Source organism: Carassius carassius, chromosome 21 (genome assembly GCF_963082965.1).
Source record: "Carassius carassius chromosome 21, fCarCar2.1, whole genome shotgun sequence".
Lineage (NCBI taxonomy): Eukaryota > Metazoa > Chordata > Actinopteri > Cypriniformes > Cyprinidae > Carassius > Carassius carassius.
In genome coordinates, this window is record NC_081775.1 from 22,497,343 (window position 1) to 22,516,289 (window position 18,947).

An 18,947-nucleotide genomic window follows, 5' to 3' on the forward strand; every position below is an offset into this window, starting at 1 on the left:
CCCTGATAAATCTAGTATAAAGGTCCAAAATATTGTGAGAATACATGGCTCATAAACAGGATAATATGATGTTATAGTATACTAGATTATATTGTGTTCTCTTTTAAGACAATTGTATACAAGAGGCATTTTACAGTAACAATTAAAGGTATTTAATAAAAAAGAAAAGAAAACTATACTTCTTTATCAGCAATAATGTGATAATTAAGATGATAAACTTTCTAAGGCTCTAAGGAAATAATGATATAAACTTAAAAAAAGACAAACATTTAAAAGTAGTTACCAATAACTGAGGGTAGTTTCATAAGAGGTTTCAGAAAGGCTGATTGGTTTGTTTTAAAGAACTCCGCCTAACGTTGCACTTTTATTGCATCAAGTTGACACAGACAGCATTACACACTTCTACTGAACGCGGGTCAGCGAAGGACAACGGATCAATAACAGGTCAGTTCATGTGACAGCTGTCTGAAAGAATGGGAAAATGGCTATAGTGTGCGGGATGGCAAATAATAATCACTTTTTCCTAGGTGAATTAATGTGATGTCAATAGACATATTATTCTCAAAATGCGCGAGCTTACGATTGCGTTTTTTATCCCTAAGTTTTTTTTTTTTTTCAAACGCACACAAAAAAAAAATAAACAAAAAACGCCTCAGAAACAAAAAGCTTTCAGTTTTGTAAACTACAGTATGAGAAATGAGTCCACTGTAAAATTATAGTCTACTATTAAAGTAGGCTAAGTTGTCTACCGTTTCGGTCTCGTCTATCTGTCAGATTCCACACGGAATGGCGCAACAATAAAATTCCTCAGGAAGTGGGTGAAGGTTTACAGAATTTTTTCAACGCTCTTGATTTGTCATTACGAGAAATAACAAGAATGACGACCATACTATCCTACTAACGCCCACTTCTTTGAAGTGTAGCAAACATATGATTAATTTGAGAGCGAAAGTTGAACATTATTTACATTTATTCATTTAGCAGACGCTTTTATCCAAAGCGACTTACAACTGAGGACAGTGGAAGCAATCAAAAACAACAAAAAAGAGCAATGATATGTAAGTGCTATAACAAGTCTCAGGTTAACACAGTACACGTACACGTCATTTCTCATTACTAGATGATATTTATATTACTCACATAACGTGTAAAAGTTTTCTTCCTAGGCTTAAAGATAGACGTTTTTCGTTATTATAAATATAGCCCACCTAGTATAACATCATATAAGTTATTAATTATATCAATAGTTATTTCACAATACGAATTTATTATATTATATTACCTATATTATATTATACAAATATCTGCCGTCATTTGCTTACTCTCACACTGTTTCAAACCTGTATGAGTTTCTTTCTTCTTCTGAACACAAAAGAAGATATTTTGAAGAATGCTGAAAAAAGAATGAAAGTCAATGGCTACCATCAACTGTTTCATTACCACCATAAGAAATAAATTCATGCAGGTTTGGGAAAACATGAGGGTGAGTAAATGATAACAGAATTAATTTTTTTTGGTGTACTATCTCCTGTGTTTGTGTTTATGAGATGGATCTAGACTGGTCGTGATTACCTGAGGAGTAAATGGTTCAGTTTTTCTGATTAATACCGCAACATTTTCCACAGAATGGCAGATAACATGAAGACAGCAGATAAGGACACAGAGGCATCACAGGCTACTCAGGAACAACAGGTTGGTCACATGCTTTATGACTTACAGTTCCACAACAGAAGTCACTATGAAGACCTACAGACAGTTTCATAACAGAAGTCACTATGAAACACTGAATGTTTAGGTCATAATGAAACTATTCTTGCATAAAGTGACATTTAATTTAGTGCATCAATCTGTGTAAAAATGGTTTTATGAGCAATTCAGGAATTCATTCAGCTCTTTTCCATAAATTAAGTTCATTCTACATTGTAACTGAGAATAAACAGCAACAAACTTTAACATTTGTGTTTCAGAGTGTGGTGTCCCGAGTGAGCAACCTGCCGCTGGTGAGTTCAGCTTGTGGTGCGGTGTATAATGCCTACAGCTCTACTAAAGACAGTGTCCCGCTCCTGAAAGGAGTAATGGAGGTTGCAGAGAGCGGGGTGCGCACACTGGGCACTGCGGCTTCAACAGGTTCCAAACCCATAATAGACCGACTGGAACCTCAGAGTAAGGATCTTAGATGTAGTGTGGTGTCTTTTATTTTTGAAGTTGTTCCTACTGGTTTTCGAATAACAAGTTGTTTTGTGTTCTTTCTCTTGTGTAGTTGCAGTGGTAAATGAATATGCCATTAAAGGGCTGGAGAAGGTAGAAGAAAACCTTCCAATTTTACATCAACCAGCAGACAAGGTAAAGTCTAGACTGACTTGTTCTGCATAAAACTTGAACCACCTTAAATGCTATATGAATCAGCATTGTATTTCCATTGCAGCTGGTATCCGACACAGTGGGCATGGTGTACCAGTCAGTAACAGGAGCAAAGGATGCTGTGGTGGGGGCTGTGCTGGGTGGTGTGGAAAAGACACGTATGGCTGTGGCCAGTGGCATAAACACTGTCATGGGGTCCCGTGTAGGCCAGATGGTCAGTAATGGTGTAGATAAGGCCCTTACTCAATCTGAAGACTGGGTGGATCAGAACCTTCCAATCAGTGAAAAGGAGCTTGGTGAGTGTAGATGCACTTCAGACCGGGTAACATAATTAAAAAAAAATTGATTAATTATTCTAGTTAAATGTAAAATTGGCTAAAACAATCCCAAAATGTTTCTGAAATCAGCCTTGGGTTTGAATACACATTATCCAAATGAAATGGTGAAGAGCACATTCCTGTTGGAAAGACTTTTTTGTTTCAGTTCTGGCAACAGCTAATGAGCTGCAATGAAGCAATAGGGAATGCAGTGCAGTGCAGAAAACATTTCACTTTCAAGTCCCACTATTGCTTTGTTACCCAGAAATACAATTAAAAACACACTGACCTGAATCTCAAAATGTTTCATACAATAAAACACTTTATTTCATGTATATTTATATTTATGTATTTTATTATATGTATATACAATATTGTTTAAAAGTTTGGATTCAGTCATTTTTACAAATATATTTTTATTCAGAAAGCATGGATTAAATTGTTTAAAGGTGACGGTAAATTTATATACATTGAAAAAAAATCTATTTCAAATAAATGCTATTCTTTTGAAATTGTATAATGGTTTCCACAAAAATATTAAGCAGCATAAATGTTTTCAAAATTGATAATGTGATGATATAAAAAAATGTTTTTTGAGCATCAAATCAGCATATTGGAATGATTCCTGAAGGATCATGTGACACTGTAGACTGGAATAATGGCTGCTGCTTTGCATTCACAGAAATAAATTACAAATAGATATTCAAATAGAAAACTGGCATTTTAAATTGTAATATTATCTCTGGATTCTTGGTCAAATGAATGTAGTCTTGGTGAGCATAAGAAACTTCTGAAAAACATAAAAATATTTTAATGACCTCAAACTTTTGATATGTATGAATGTAAGATATTGACACCACCAGTGTTGTTTCTGCCTACAGCTGCACTGGCTGAACCAAGACCAGGTGAGGAGGAAGGATTCATAGTAACTACTAGACCCAGCTATTTTGTCCGCCTGGGTAAACTGTCTGCCAAAGTTCGGGAGAGGGCGCTTGAGCAGTCTCTCATTAGGGCCCGCAAAGGCAGAGACACTACGCATGCAGCTGTGACTCAAATGACCAGCACTATGGACCTGCTGGAAAGTGCCCGGGTTACCTGGGCTAGTGCCAACCAGCAGCTAGGAGGTGCTCCGGAGCAGTTACTGCAAAGATGGAAAGAATGGAAGGAAGGGCAGTCCAAAGAACTGCCGGAGAATGTAACAGCTGAGACAGAGGTGGATACAGCAAAAGACAATGAAGAGGTACAGTTTGTATTCTACTTGGAATGCAATACAATATATACAACATCTATGAATATTCATATGTCTTACGTCAGACTGTCTATCAGACACATTCTCAATGTGTATGTGTGGATACCTCCTCATAGGAGATGGAGTCGAGAGCCCTGTCGATGGTACGGGGTTTGAGCGATCAGCTGAAGGTGGCTTGTTCAGGGGTTGTGTCCAGTCTACAGGGTCTCCCAGGCACTGTGCAGGAACAGCTTCTGAATGCTCGACATACAGCTGGAGAACTCCAGGCATCGCTGAGCAGCACCAAAACACTCACACCAATGCTCTTAGAGCAGACACGGCAGCAGATTGGTCAGGTATAATCAGTCTGGGTGTATGCAGTTTTGTACATAGCAGTTGTTGAGATCTATTTTATTCTTTTCTAGAACTGTATGTAGAATTTAAATGTGTAATGTATATTTTCATTTAACAGGTACGACAATCACTGGATGGAGTCGTGGAGTACCTTCTCAATAACACTCCTCTCAATTGGCTGGTTGGGCCTTTTGCACCTCAGAAAACAGAGAAAGGTGATTGAAAATGCAGTACAATTTAAATCTGATGTTTTTCAGAAAGTTTAATACATGGTCAAAATTGTTGTATCTTGTAACTATTTCCATTTAAAAAAATAACTAGTGTTAACTTGAGTCTTTAGACTCACATTAAATTGTTTATATAACAGTATAATGAACATAAAATGGCAAATTATCTTTTTATCAATGTCAGTATTATAAACCAAGCACTGAAAGCACTACCAGGTAGAGTAGGAAAGTTTTTGCTGTGTAGCATTTAAAAGTTTCTTAATTAGCCTACTTAAACACTGAATACATGTACTTTCTGAATAAAAGCAAACCATGCATTCTTCACTGGTTTTGTAGTTCGTGATTTTCTTTTTATAACTCTTGCAAAATAGATATGCAGATTTTCCTAAAATGCACAATAAATGGATAAATTTATTGTGGATAAATAAATGGAAAAAAAACTTTTTCTAGGAAGGTATTTCTTTTGTTACCATTTGTGTTTGCTTCCCGGTCACAAATTAAGGATTCTAAAGAGAAGTAGTAACATGTCTTATTTAAGACTACTGGAAAGAAAACGGTTAAAATACACATTTAAGTGATTATTATTATTATTATTCTTTTACATTTTATCTATTTGCAGCTGTACATATAAATTATGATACATATATTCAAAAGTGAGTTTTATCAAAATTAGTTATTTCTCACACACTGACCTGGAAATCTAGACTTCACCAAAACTTAAGTTTTATTCCTATCTATATTGTGAAGATTTGTTTATGTATCATTCACTGTGATTTATGTAACATTTTATTCCTTAAAACATCAAAGGTATTTTTTTTCTTGCTCCTGACAACATTTTCTGATTTATGGAGTGATAAAAGATATTCCCGCTGTAAAAAAACAAAGTGAAACAAGAATTTTCAACTCTGTCCGATGTTCTGAAGAAAGAAGTGGAACAAGCAAAAAATAAAACTATATAAACTGTGAATATAATATTAGGCTACAGCAACATGTGGATGCAGCTAAATGAATAATTCACAGAGAATGAAGCTGAAATAGGAAGCTTTGAAACTGAACTTGAAAATGGAAGCACACACATTCCAAAAAATTGCACATGACCATTTTGCCTTCCCTAATATAACTGCATTTTCAACCAAAAGTTTGAACCAAGTTTTTTTTTCAAACAAATAAACTGCATGTTATATAAATACCTGTGGGCTGGACTGAGGAAAGTGTGACGAGGTTTCGATGATGGACAAAAAAGGGTGACGTCACACCCGTTGTTTCGGATGACGTTGAGAGAAGCAGGCCGCACGCGCATAGCAGGAACTCTGTCAGATTTCTGTGGATCAAGGTCGTCGGTTTCCCCTAATTCACACGGAAATACGGGTAAATATTCGAGCAAACGGGGGTTTTAAGCCACCGCAAGTGGCCGTGGTACGGTCTCGAGGTCCCAACTGTCCATTTTGTGTGCGTGCCATCACGTCAGCTAGCCGTTAGCAGAGCTAGCGCGTTAGCCTGGCTAATTCAGTATCACAAACAAAATTTATTTTCACAGGGCCAGCGATTTTAACGTGGTCGTCTGTGAGTAATATTGACTACTTTCGAAGGAAAATGTTCGCTTTCGTTGTCGCTTTGACGCTGACACCAATTCAATTTGTTGTTTGTCGCGGTCCTCGGGTCAAAGACAAAATGTTTTTCTAATTGCGGAGCGGCTCTCAGCTGATTTATCCTGGACATGGTCCAAAATAACCTTATGTATTCCCCGTTTGCTTGTTAAGGTGCCTTTTCAAATAGTTAAGTTAAACTACTATTTCAAAATTAAACCACTACTCGTTGTACTGTACTCGAATTGAAGCGCAACTGTTGTGGGATTGTAAATCGTCATTTGATCGGCATACTGTAACGTTACAGATTTCAGTAAATTAACCTGGATCATTCTTTGCTTGTTTGGGAAGCAAAATGCGAACAAATGAACTTTTGTTTTCGTGCAGCACATTTTCAGCCTGTAGCAGGGTCACCAACAAATAAGTCAAAGAGGTTAAAGTTGGGTTAACAGTTTTCACCAGTTCCATTGATAAACTTTGTGTCTTCTCTCTTTCTAAAGAAATATTTTATTTTATATAGCCATTTCAAGACTAAATAAACAACATAAAATGGATATTATTATTATTTAAATCTTTTCAACAAAGTCAAGAGCACAAAAGATATCAAATTTGATGCATTTAATGTTAACCGGGTCTGGCATGTGTTATGAGCCAGCAATTATGCATTTATAGTTTTTAATGTGTTTTAGTTGGTTACACTTAATTTTAAAGTGTCCTTGTTATACCTTATATGTGTTTATAGTACTAACTTTAAATTATGCCTAATTATAAGCAACTAAACCAAACTAGGTCTGTGTATTGCCAAGAATCTGGTGATATGATATGTATCACAATACAGGGGTTGTGATACGATTTACTGCGATACAATACAGTACTGTAAGCAAGGCGATATATTGGGATATTTCTTATTTAAGGAATCGTATTTTTTAGGCAAGCTGTCATAAAGAACAATCCACCATATGCAAACCTTAGCAATAAATAAACAAAAACAATTATTTAACCAGAACCCAGTGGGATCTGCATTTGCATTAATCAGTCCCTGTAACACTTTTGTGCAGTATGAGTAAAAGGGAAAAAAATTAAGTGCTTGCAGGATCGTTTAGTTAAAGGAATACTCCACTCCAAAATTAAAATCTTGTCATTAATCACTTACACCCACGTCATTCCAAAAACGTTCATCTTCAGAACGCGATTTAAGATATTTTGAATGGAAACTGGGAGGCTTGTTACTGTCCCATAGACTGCCCAGTAAGTTACACTGTCAAAGTCCAGAAAAGTATGAAAGGCGTCATCAGAGTAGTCTGTTTGCCATCAGTGGTTCAATGTAACATTATGAAGTCTTTCATACTTTTCTGGACTTTGACATTTTTGACAACTTACTTGGCAGTCTATGGTACAGTAAAAAGCCTCCTAGTTTTCATTCAGAATATCTTAAATTGTGTTCCGAAGATGAACTATAAAAGCCCAAATGATGGAACACTTCAGCTTTGTACGACGAAAAAGGGACTGGGAAAATTATTTCCTCCTCCATTACTAGCAGCAAACTCCTGCCCTAATGCTAGTATTTCCTGTCACTCAGTCACTCAATATTTTCTTACACCCTTAAACCAAACCCTAACTCTGTAACAGTTGCATATTACTTATTAATATTGCCCAGTACTCATTTTTGTAGGACAATTTACAGTGGAACCAAATAGTTTTGCTCAACAATGAAAATTGTGTCATTGCTTATTCACCCTTATGTTATTCCAAACCTGTATGCTGTTTATTTCTTCCAAGGAACACAAAAATAGTTTTCACATCTTCACATTAATATTTTCCATACAGCAACAGTACGGAGTGACCATGGGCTGTCAAGCCACAGAAAGGACAAAAAAGCACCACAAATGTCTATGACTCGTATTCAGTGTATTCACACAATGCTATCATAGCACACACGTTTTATAACGTTTATGGTGCTTTTATAGGCCTTTTTTTGAAGCTTGATTGTCAGTAGATACAAAGTTTTATGGAAAAGATCTATGTGAAGTAAATTTTTCTGTTTCATAGAAAAAAAAGTCATATGGGTCAGGAATGACATCACGGTGAGTAAATATTGACAATTAATTTTTTTAGATATTATTTTCCTTATCAGTCCCGTTCTGCCACTTCATGATAAATATGCTTATGAAATACTAATTCTTAAATCCGAATTCTAGGATCGCCCTCTCCCGTCCCCCTTACCCCCCTTCTCAAACAGCATGGCCCAGGAGACAAATCAGACGCAGGTGCCAATGCTTTGCACTATGGGATGCGGTTTCTATGGTAATCCTCGCACCAATGGAATGTGCTCTGTCTGCTACAAGGAGCATCTGCAGAGACAACAAGGAGGGGGACGAAACAGTCCCCCAGGTGAGAAAGGTAGGATACCTAAATGCTTTACATGGCACATGCACCTATTGTATTAGGAATCAAACATGTTCACTCAGTTTTGAGGTTAAGCTGAGTTCATTGTTAGGTTCCTCCATTTCTTCCAGCTGCCACATCTCCTGTAGGTTCCCCAGGTGCATCTGCGGTAACAGTGGAGTCCACCCCTGTACCCACTACAGAAGCAGTTACCCCACCTGAAGAACGCACGTCTAAGTAAGAAGTCCTTTATAAATCTGAGACAGTTCATGCTTCAATTGGTACAGCTTCAATAAGTGCAAAACAGTCTGTAGCTCAGTGGTAATCTCTTAATGAGCACAAAGGAATGATAACAAATAACCCCTGTATTTGGTTTGATTGTGTTTATGCAGTAGTTCGCCCAGTCCAGTAACCCAGCAGATGACGGCTATGAGCATTTCCCAGGACACAGCAACCACTGATTCAGACAGAGCGGAAGTAGAGGAGGAAGAGGAGGAGGGCTCGTCTAAAAGCACAGGTCTGCTGAGTCTCATATATGCACATTGTACAAAAATATTTTACTCCGAAAATATATTAGAACATTTTAAAAAGGTCTTTCTCTGAAGAAATGTAGAATTTTTTATTGATGATTAAATTGAAAGATTCCATATAATTTTTATCAGTACTATTGTTGTTACTTCTATGTTTTTGTATAGTGATTGATTGCTTAAAATTTTCTTTATATTATTGTGAATGATATATTGAAATGATTGTTAATGTTGCCATGAATATAGCCTAAAATGGCGTTAAAATAAAAATAAATACTAAATTATTTTCGGGGTTATTATAGTTAAAGGGTTAGTTCATCCAAAAATTAAAATTCGTCCATGTTCTGCTCACCCTCTCAAGCATGCAAGGTGTATGTGACTTTCTTCTTTCAGAATAATCCAATCGGAGTTATATTTAAAAATTGCCCTTGCTCTTCCAAGCCTTTCAATGGGGTAAATGAAAATAAGTTTCATTTACTTAAAAAATTAAAATGTTGCGGTACCAGGTTTTTTTTTAAAGTACCGGTGGTACCCAGTCAACCCGGTTCTTAATGTACTATCCAAAAGATATGCAGATGCTCTCTCTTTATAAAAGTTTTGAGAGATGGCGACTTCAAAAGGAGGAAACACACCAAACTAACAAAACACTTTAAAGACAGACACCCAGATCAAATGAAAGAGTTCAAGCAGGTAAGTTTCATTGTGTTTCCCATATATTGATTTATTTGTGGCGGCCTGGCACAATATCAAAACTGACCACCACAAATAGATTTTCCAAAAGGCTTTGACTTCGTGAATAGACATGAGCACTGCGTGTGTCAAAGTCGAAACCCAGTGTGGGTGTTTTATATCACTGTATTTCTGAAGGAAAAAACGGATTTTCACTGGTATTGGTACAGAACACTGAAATTTTGGTACCGTGACAACACTACACGCATCTTTAATAAAACATCCCTCACACGGCTCCAGGGGGTGAATAAAGGCCCCCTGTAGCAAATCCATGCGTTTTTGTAAGATAAAGATCCAGATTTCAAATGTAATGGGGCTGTCAGCGAATATTCTAAATTCTAATATGTATTCGAATAGTTTAAAAAAAAAACGAATTTCGAAGGTGAAAATTAATATTCGAATTAAAAAAAAAATGTGGAAAAAAAGGCCCGCGGTAGTAGAGGCGTGATTGTCTGCTTTGCGAGTGGGCGCGCTAGTGCGCCTGAGGGTTCAGGGACAGGTCACAGCCTCACAGGAGTCGCACTGTCTGGCACAGCATCACTGCTGAGAGTTGACGCGTCTTCATGGAAGATGGCAGCAAGTGCAGAACCCAACTCGACCGCAGCAGAGAAAATGAGGTAAAATTGTTGATCCGCAAGATTGTTGTATGCAAGCTATTTAAGATACAGTTAGCATACCATTCGACAACTAGCAACATGAGGTCACATCTCAAAAATGTGCACCCAAATGAGCATGGCATAATGTGTGGAACTCCAGCTAAACAGTCACGTCTTGACACTTAACGTTACTTTGCATCGCCCGCCGCAAGCACTTTGTCTGCAACATGACAAGAGGCCATAACGGATAAAATAATTTCGTTGATTTTTAAGGACATGAGACCGATCAGTATCGTGGATGAGGCAGGCTTCGGGGAGTTCTGTCAAGCAATGGATCCGAGGTTTGATTATTTATCGTTTCATGTCAAGGAAAAGTTCCATGTTTACCACAGCACAGCTCGCTCGGAGCATTCAATGTCAGTTCTATATGCTGTAAAACTTCAATTAATATTAATAATATTTGTTTCAATCACTGAATGAAGCCTGCTATATTTGGGACAACAGTCGCGACCTTAAATTGCTTGCACAAAAATGTGTTTGTTCATTTAAACCATTATGCACAGAGAACGTGAGGGTGAGAGAGCGTGAGGTCTGCAATCTTGGCCATTAGTTGATTTCCATGTTTTTGTGTAGGTAATACGTTGTCATATATGTTTAAACTTAAATAGACCATCTATACAAGTAGTTATGTCTCTTTGTATTATTTTTGCCTGTTATTGACGTAATGCGCGTCATTGACAACATGCGCTACCAGATGTTCGAATAGTTCGAATATTCGTGCATTTTTTAGAGGGAATATTCGAACGTCAATTTTGAGCAATTTTGACAGCCCTAAAATGTAATAAACACTTTTTTTCTCTTTCATCTGCTGACTGTGGGATGCGGAAGATGTGTAGGTGAATGATGGAAGATGTATGCGTCGCACACACTTTTCTGGGAAACAAAGTTTCCTTACTTTAGCAAAGAAAATTAGTCTCCTCTTGGCTTATTTTGAAATCCTCCAACGTTTTTCTTTACAGATCCTCGTTTTGTGCTTCTAATTCGTGACCAGCGTTTTGTTATGATCTCTCTCCACGCTTGTCACTAACCACCCAGCGCTGACGAACTACAACATCCACCTGCACGTCTTCAGGTTCCCCACAGTCAGCAAAAGTGAGAAAAAAAAGTGTTTATTAGGTTTGAAATCTGGATATTTATCTGACAAAAATGCATGGATTCACTACAGGGGGCCTTTATTCACCCCCCGGAGCCGTGTGAGGGACGTTTTATTACAGATGCGCGCATTTTTTCACGTCTTCTGAACTGTTGACAACAAACACCCACTTACCCCATCGAAAGGCTTGAAAAGCAAGGACATTTTTTAATTTATTCTGAAAGAAGAAAGTCACACACACCTAGGATGCTTCGAGGATGAGTAGAAGATGGACGAATTTTCATTCTCTGTGAACTAACCCTTTAACTAATACTAAAACTATAAAATGGCTTTTGTTCCTTAAAATGAAAAAACTGAAACTAAAATTAAACTAAAATGAAATGAATAAAAACTATAATATACAATAACAGCACTGGTCATGCTTGGTCTCCTCTTTTATATCAGTTGAATAATTATTAGCAGTGCATAATGTGTTTTTAAAAATAAAAATAAATAAATAAAACCTTTAATTTTGGCTGCACGATGCAATAGAATTCGAATTTTCTATATACATTTTCTAAATATCTTATTATTCTTTTTAAATTATTTTAAATTGTACTTCTTGCTCTTTAAACCATTGCATACATACCAAAATGTTCAACATATCAAAGATATAATTGGCTGATTATTTTAATATTAAACCAGTTGTTAGTAAAAGTATTATAATAATTCTTGGTTATTAAATTATAATTTGTGGTTTTGATTCTGATATATTTGAGATTTAATCTTGTTTATAAAGAAATAATCTGTCAAAGGGTGACCATGTGTTTAATCACAGGGCCAGTAGGGGAAGCTACACAGCCTTCTTCAGATGGAGATCAGACTCCTGACAAGAGCAAAAAGAAGAATCGATGCTTCACATGTAGGAAAAAAGTTGGCCTCACGGGTAAGAACTAAGAGAGAAGCTTTTTGTTTCATGAATGAGGGCTGGGCCACACTTATCTTTGAGCAGTTTTCAAACTTTACAAAATATAGCTTATAAGTTAAGAGAGTCAACAGATCTCCTTCTAGCTCAAATATATTTACTTTTTTGTTAGGTCTTATTTCCATTTCTTTCACAAATACGATTTCCCTACGTGCATGTGTATTGATATTAAAAAGAAATGTTTCTTGAGCACCAAATCAGCATATTAGAATGATTTCTGAAGGATCCTGTGACATTGAAGACTGGAGTAATGATGCTGAAAATACAAGGAATAATTAGCATTTTCAAATGTATATATAAAATAGAAAATTTAAACGTTTTATAATATTTCACGTTTTTTTTTTTTAGCCAAACATTTAAAAGGTAGTTTATGAATATTTTCCAAGATCAACCTAGTTGCTCATTTATTTCATTAAAATATAAATCTGTCAATTTGAGTTAATTTGTCATAAGTTTCTGTGTAGTCAGATAACATATTGCAAGTTAGTGCTGCTGGTATCCTGCCTATTCTTTAGAGACCTCAATGTTAAAAACGTTTATATCCGTCTGAAATACATTGACGATTGAAAGACTGAATCCACTTTCCTTTGTTTCCTGTAGGCTTTGACTGTCGCTGTGGTAACCTGTTTTGCGCTATCCATCGTTATTCTGACAAACATGACTGTCCCTACGACTACCGAGGAGCCGCTGCCGCCCGCATCCGCAAGGAGAACCCCATCGTTGTAGCTGAGAAGATTCAGAAGTTATGAGGACTGACAGCTAAACGAGCAAAAATTGTTTGACCTGCAAGTTTTGGAACCATGGCGCTGAATAACACCATTCTTAACTGGGTTCATGTCTTCATTGTAGGATAGGGTGGGTGGGGTTGTAGGGGACAGCCCCTGCTTGGCCACTCCCTAAACTATCATCTCCCTGTCTCTCCAAGAAGGCCGGTGTAGAGGTGTGTGTGTGTGTGTGTGTGAGAGAGAGAGAGAGTGAATGTGTGACCTGTTGAGTGATGTGTGTTTTTTTTCTAGAGAGCCAGGGAGAAGAGGGATTGGTTGTCAGGTGGGCATCCATGTACATCGGGGGAAGGGTGGACTCTTTAGTTTTTACCCTGGCATTGATTTTTGTTAGAATATTAACATTATTTTTTTATAGGAGCCCTGAGATGTGGGATCAGGAGTCCGATTGTAAAGGGTGGGTGGGGTGGGTCATCGAGAGGGAATTTCTCTGATATTGCAAAACTTTGAAGAATATAGATTTTAATGACTACTCCTACATTTACCCATGTAAGATTATTTTACTGTGTAATAATTTTTTTTTCTGATGAATTATCCCAACACGTCAAATCCCAGCCTGTGCATTTAAAAAATATTTCTCTTTTATATATTGACTTATCATGCTAATGTTGGGTGCATGAATAGTTATTGGATGGGGTTTGAAGGGGGGAGGGGTGGTGTGTAGCAAGAGCCTTGACATAAGCGAGTGACTGAGTTTTTTTTTTGTTTTTTCCTTTTCTGTTTTAATGAGTGTATGGCATCAGAAGATCTATATTAATATATTGTACGTAGCTTGAATTGTGTGATTGCATTCTATTTATTTTGTATTATCATTTGGTTGGTTGGTACTGGAGGATTGGAAGCATTTGTTCCAAAAAAATTCAATAGGTTATCCCTTAATTATATTTTTGTCTATTAACATATGCATTTAAAAAAATAATATAGTTCCCGATGGAGTTGGGCTTTTCAGAATCGAAGCACAAGATCGTTCGTCAGTTTCTTCGCACAAACACATCAAAAAGTGCAGTTAGTTTAGGCTCCTCAGTGCTGTACGGAACCTAGCAGGCCCGTTATTGCTAATACACCCCAGTGATTAACTTTTTTTTTTACCTTAGCCATAAGGGCAGCAAAGCTTCATGAGCAAAGTATTCGATAACCACCAGCAACAATGCATGCTCGCACAAATATTAGGCCAAATGCACAGTTTGCTACAGCAGCATATTAACATTGCAACACGAATGTAAAAGAAGCGTCCCATTGAATGGGCGAATGAAGCCTGCTTTCCAAATGAACAGGATTATAATGTAAATACTATGAGGCTTCCATTGAAAAATAGAATGTTTTAGAAAGAACGGGAAAGATTCAGCTGTTTTGTGTTTATGTAGTGTTTATTAACTACCCATACGTAAGGAGAAAGGTGCGCTATGGTGTTCTGTCATCCTTTGAGTGACTCGTGTCTTTGTGCTGGTTGGTTTTAATTACTTTTTTTTTTTTTTAAAAAGCTGAAACAACCATTTTGTATTTATCCTTAATGTGGTCCAGCAATCTTCCCTCATAATGTTTCTTGATTTTCTGGGATTCTTATACAGTCCCTTGACTTTTGTTGATGTACCTGATTTGAAGTCCTGGTAATGACCTTGCTGCTTTATTAAGGAAATAACCTGAGCTTTAATTAGCACCGTCTGTGATTGCAGCATTAGCCTCGATAGGGCTGCCAGCTCAAGAGGGCTTTTGTGAAAGGCAGGTGTAAGTGGCTCAGCAAGCTGGCATGTGTATATGCCATGCTTGGTTGAGCCAGCATCCTGACAGCCTTTTAATGAGGTTTGGATCTCACGCTTTCTGTTTCTGTCTGCACCGTTTGCTGGAGGATAATCCTACTCTTCTAGGGTTCGAGTGTAGGGATCCAGACAGTGTTTGGGAATGCTAGACTCCAGTTCCTGGTGAGATTGTTGTAGTGTGGTGGGCACAAAACTGTGAATGTAGTCAACCGCTTGACTATGAAGCTCCATTGGGTTAAAAGCCAGTTGGTCACCTCTGTTGTTGCCTTCAGTGTCTGATCAGACCGTTGGCACTGTATGCCAGTGCATTAACCCTTAAATGCTAGCAATGATTAATTGCCTTCATTGCATGTTATTGAGCAAAATAGAGAAGTGACTTCTTCCTTACATGTAACTGAAGAAGAATTGCCTTGATTTTAGTGAAGGTGTCGAGATTAATTTTTTTCCCGGTAGTTCATCAGAATATTCGGATGAGTGATGTGAGTTTCAGCTCAGGCGTGTTCGGCAGTACGTTAACCAGCATTCATGAATTAATTTAACAGCGTGCCCAGTCCCCCAGAGACACCACCAGATACATTTTGTTTTCTTTTTAAATTTAAGATTGTATGATGTGTATGAGTAAGTATAAAACCAATAAAGTCACAAAGTTTATTTTAAATTTACATAATGTCTTGTGTGGTTCTTTTATTGTGGGCATATATTTGCCCAGACCATCTAAAGCATTGGTTCTCATCAGGAGGGCCCAGTAAATCTTAAAATGATCAAAATTATTTTAACTTGAATACAATTTTAGAAGAACATGTAAAAAACAAACAACGCTGACACATTTTGAAGTTTTAGATCTGATGACTTTTGAAAAAGGCCTTGGACCAGAAGGTTAATAAACACTGATGCTCATAAAAATTGCAAAGTTTTCGTGGCGATGCAGTTGAATCATTTTGTGTTCTCCAAAGAACCTTTCTGTTAATAGTCTATGAAGCACATATATATAATTTAATCTGAAGAACATTTTCCCTCTATAAAGCACCTTGAAAAAAACTGGAAATGTTCAATATATAAAGAACATACATTTTCCATGGATGTTTAGATAAGTTCACCAAAAAAAGAAAATTAGCTGAAAATATAATCACCCTCAGGCCATCCAAGATGTTGATGAGTTTATTTCTTCATCTGAACAGATTTGACAAAATTTAGCATTACATCATTTGCTTACCAAAGTCAAAGTCACCTTTATTTATATAGCGCTTTAAACAAAATACATTGCGTCAAAGCAACTGAACAAATGGATACCAATGGATCCTCTCCAGTGAATGGATGCTGTCAGAATCCAAACATCTGATCATCCACACACACACACACACACACACATATTGTGGCGGGGTGAAGAAGGACACGATGAGTAAGTACAAGTGAGTTCCCCAAAGGGTGGATTTTTATTAATAAATATGGTGGCAGCAGGCGGTGAGGTGGTCCGGGGTGCTCAGCTTCCTCTTTAGTCTGTGTGCTGTGGCGGTGTGGGTCCGTGGTGCTCTCCCGTGTGTGGTGGGGCTGGCGGTCACACACTGCTCTCTGAAAGCAAGACAGATCGTTAGGATTAGCCGACTCTCGTGGAGATCTCTCTCACCTCTGTGTTCGTTTGCTGTGCTTAAATAGGCAGCTCTTGATGAACCGCAGGTGTGTCCAGGGCGACGCTGATGAGAGCTCGGGCCAGCGCCTCCATCTCCACCGTAGCATACCGTTGTTCCGTGGGGGTCAGCTTTCGGCTTATGTAGATCACCGGTTGTTCCTCGCCGTCGTGGACCTGGGAGAGGACGGCTCCCAACCCGGTGTCGGATGCGTCCGTCTGCACCAGGAAGGGACAGTTAAAGTCGGGCGCTCGGAGTATTGGCTCCGATGTGAGGGCTGCCTTTATCCGGTGGAACGCCGCCTCCATCTCGGGGGTCCACGGTACCTTCTCCGGTTGCCCCTTCCTGGTCAGATCTGTCAGGGAAAAGGCTAAGGAGGAGAAGTTAGGGATAAAGCAGCGGTAATATCCTGCCAACCCCAAAAAGACCCGTACTTGCATCTTGGAAGTGGGCCGCGGCGCGGAGAGCATTGCGGTCACCTTCTTATCCTGAGGCCTGATCAGGCCGCGACCCACCTGGTACCCCAGATACTTTGCTTCCGAGAGGGCCAGGTGACACTTCCGGGGGTTGGCGGTCAGGCCAGCCCGACGCAGTTCCAGTAGCACCCTCCGCAGCCGCTCCAGGTGGTCCTCCCAAGTCTCCGAGTGTATTACCACTTCGATGTAGGCCGCCGCGTTGGCCGGATGCGGCCGGAGGAGGACGTCCATCAGCCTCTGGAAGGTGGCCGGTGCTCCGTGGAGGCCGAAGGGAAGGACCTGGTATTGCCAGTGTCCGTTTGGGGTCGAGAAGGCCGTCTTCAGCTTGGCCTGTTTCGAGAGGGGGATTTGCCAATATCCCTTCGTGAGGTCGAGGGTTGAGATGAACCGGGCCCTTCCCAGACGATCCAACAACTCATCGACACGGGGCATTGGGTAGCAGTCGAACTCGGAGTTTGCATTTCACTGTTTTGATTAATTTTGATGAATACTAAATCTGTTTTGTTTTTTGTTTTTTTGGAGTGGGATGAATTAATGCACATTCACATTTAGTGTAGAACTACAGTAACATGTTCACACAGCGCACACAACGCCTCCATACTTCCGATTTCTCCCAATATGGGAACAGGAGGCTTGTCAGTCAAAAAATGGGAATACAAAGTAACTGGCATTACTTTTTTGAAAAAGTAACTCAGATATTTTCTTGTAAATTAAAAAGTAATGCGTTACTTTACTAGTTACTTGAAAAAAGTAATCTGATTACGTAACTCGTGTTACTTGTAATGAATTACCCCCAACACTGGTAACCAGTAACCAGTGCTGTGCGAGACGGGAGAGATTGGCCGCCTGAGCTCGGGCTGGCTGTCGTGGATCGAAGGCCCACTCATTGAAGAGCTGAGCGGCGCAGATCGGTGAGAGCCCCATCCGGCCCAGGATTTCCTTCAACTCATAAGACTTGTTGAGCTCTGGGGGAAGCGTGAAATAAGCCCGTTGGGCCTCCCCCGTCAGCAGCAGGGCGATGATCTGCGCCCACTCCGCCTTGGGCCACGCCTCCCGGATGGCCACGGTCTCAAACATCTGGAGGTACGTGGTGACGTCATCGTGGGATGTCATCCTTGGCAGCAGTTGCGTGGCCTGGACACGGGGGTCAGGCAGCGGAGTACGTGCGCCGGCAGCCATACGGAGCGCGGCGAGCTCCCGTTCGGTTTCCCCTTGCCGGGAGGCCATGTGCTCCATAATTTGTTGCTGGCGGATGCTCACCTCGGTGAGGTGCTTCAAGAGTTCTTCCATCGCCGGGGGAGGAGCGCCAACTGGGGAAACCAGAGAAGACACGCGAGCCAACAGGGCGTGTGGCAAAAGAAAAAACAAAAAAAAACAATCAAACCAGTCCAGCTGGGGAGACACCGCGTGGCAAGGGGTCGTCGGAGTCTTCTTCACTGTCCTGCCCGCATTCTCCACCAGTGTGGCGGGGTGAAGGACACGACGAGTAAGTACAGGTGAGTTCCCCAAAGGGTGGATTTTTATTAATAAATATGGTGGCAGCAGGCGGTGAGGTGGTCCGGTGCGGGGTGCTCGGCTTCCTCTTTAGTCTGTGTGCTGTGGCGGTGTGGGTCCGTGGTGCTCTCCCGTGTGCGTTGGGGCTGGCGGGCACACACTGCTCTCTGAGAGCAAGACAGATCGTTAGGATTAGCCGACTCTCGTGGAGACATCTCTCACCTCTGTGTTCGTTTGCTGTGCTTAAATAGGCAGCTCTTGATGAACCGCAGGTGTGGCCGCTCAGCCCGTGACGAGCAGTAACAGGTGTGACTGCTCGGTTTCCAGGGCGACGCTAATGAGAGCTCTGGACACGTGTCACAATATACAGTCGTGGCCAAAAGTTT

General features: G+C 39.5%; 2 protein-coding genes across 2 annotated transcripts; both read left to right on the forward strand.

Moving 5' to 3' along the window:
* Positions 1-353: 353 nt before the first annotated feature.
* On the forward strand, positions 354-4,811 carry LOC132097873 (perilipin-2-like). Its single transcript, XM_059503849.1, has 8 exons — positions 354-444; positions 1,626-1,692; positions 1,968-2,163; positions 2,261-2,343; positions 2,426-2,657; positions 3,560-3,918; positions 4,044-4,262; positions 4,379-4,811. Exons 2-8 carry the CDS (start codon positions 1,627-1,629, stop codon positions 4,481-4,483), a joined length of 1,260 nt encoding a protein of 419 aa, XP_059359832.1. The 5' UTR covers positions 354-444; position 1,626; the 3' UTR covers positions 4,484-4,811.
* A 910-nt stretch (positions 4,812-5,721) lies between these two features.
* Positions 5,722-15,633, forward strand: LOC132097874 (AN1-type zinc finger protein 5-like). Its single transcript, XM_059503850.1, has 6 exons — positions 5,722-5,855; positions 8,272-8,473; positions 8,590-8,695; positions 8,851-8,975; positions 12,281-12,388; positions 13,028-15,633. Exons 2-6 carry the CDS (start codon positions 8,314-8,316, stop codon positions 13,174-13,176), a joined length of 648 nt encoding a protein of 215 aa, XP_059359833.1. The 5' UTR covers positions 5,722-5,855; positions 8,272-8,313; the 3' UTR covers positions 13,177-15,633.
* The last annotated feature ends 3,314 nt before the right edge of the window (positions 15,634-18,947 follow it).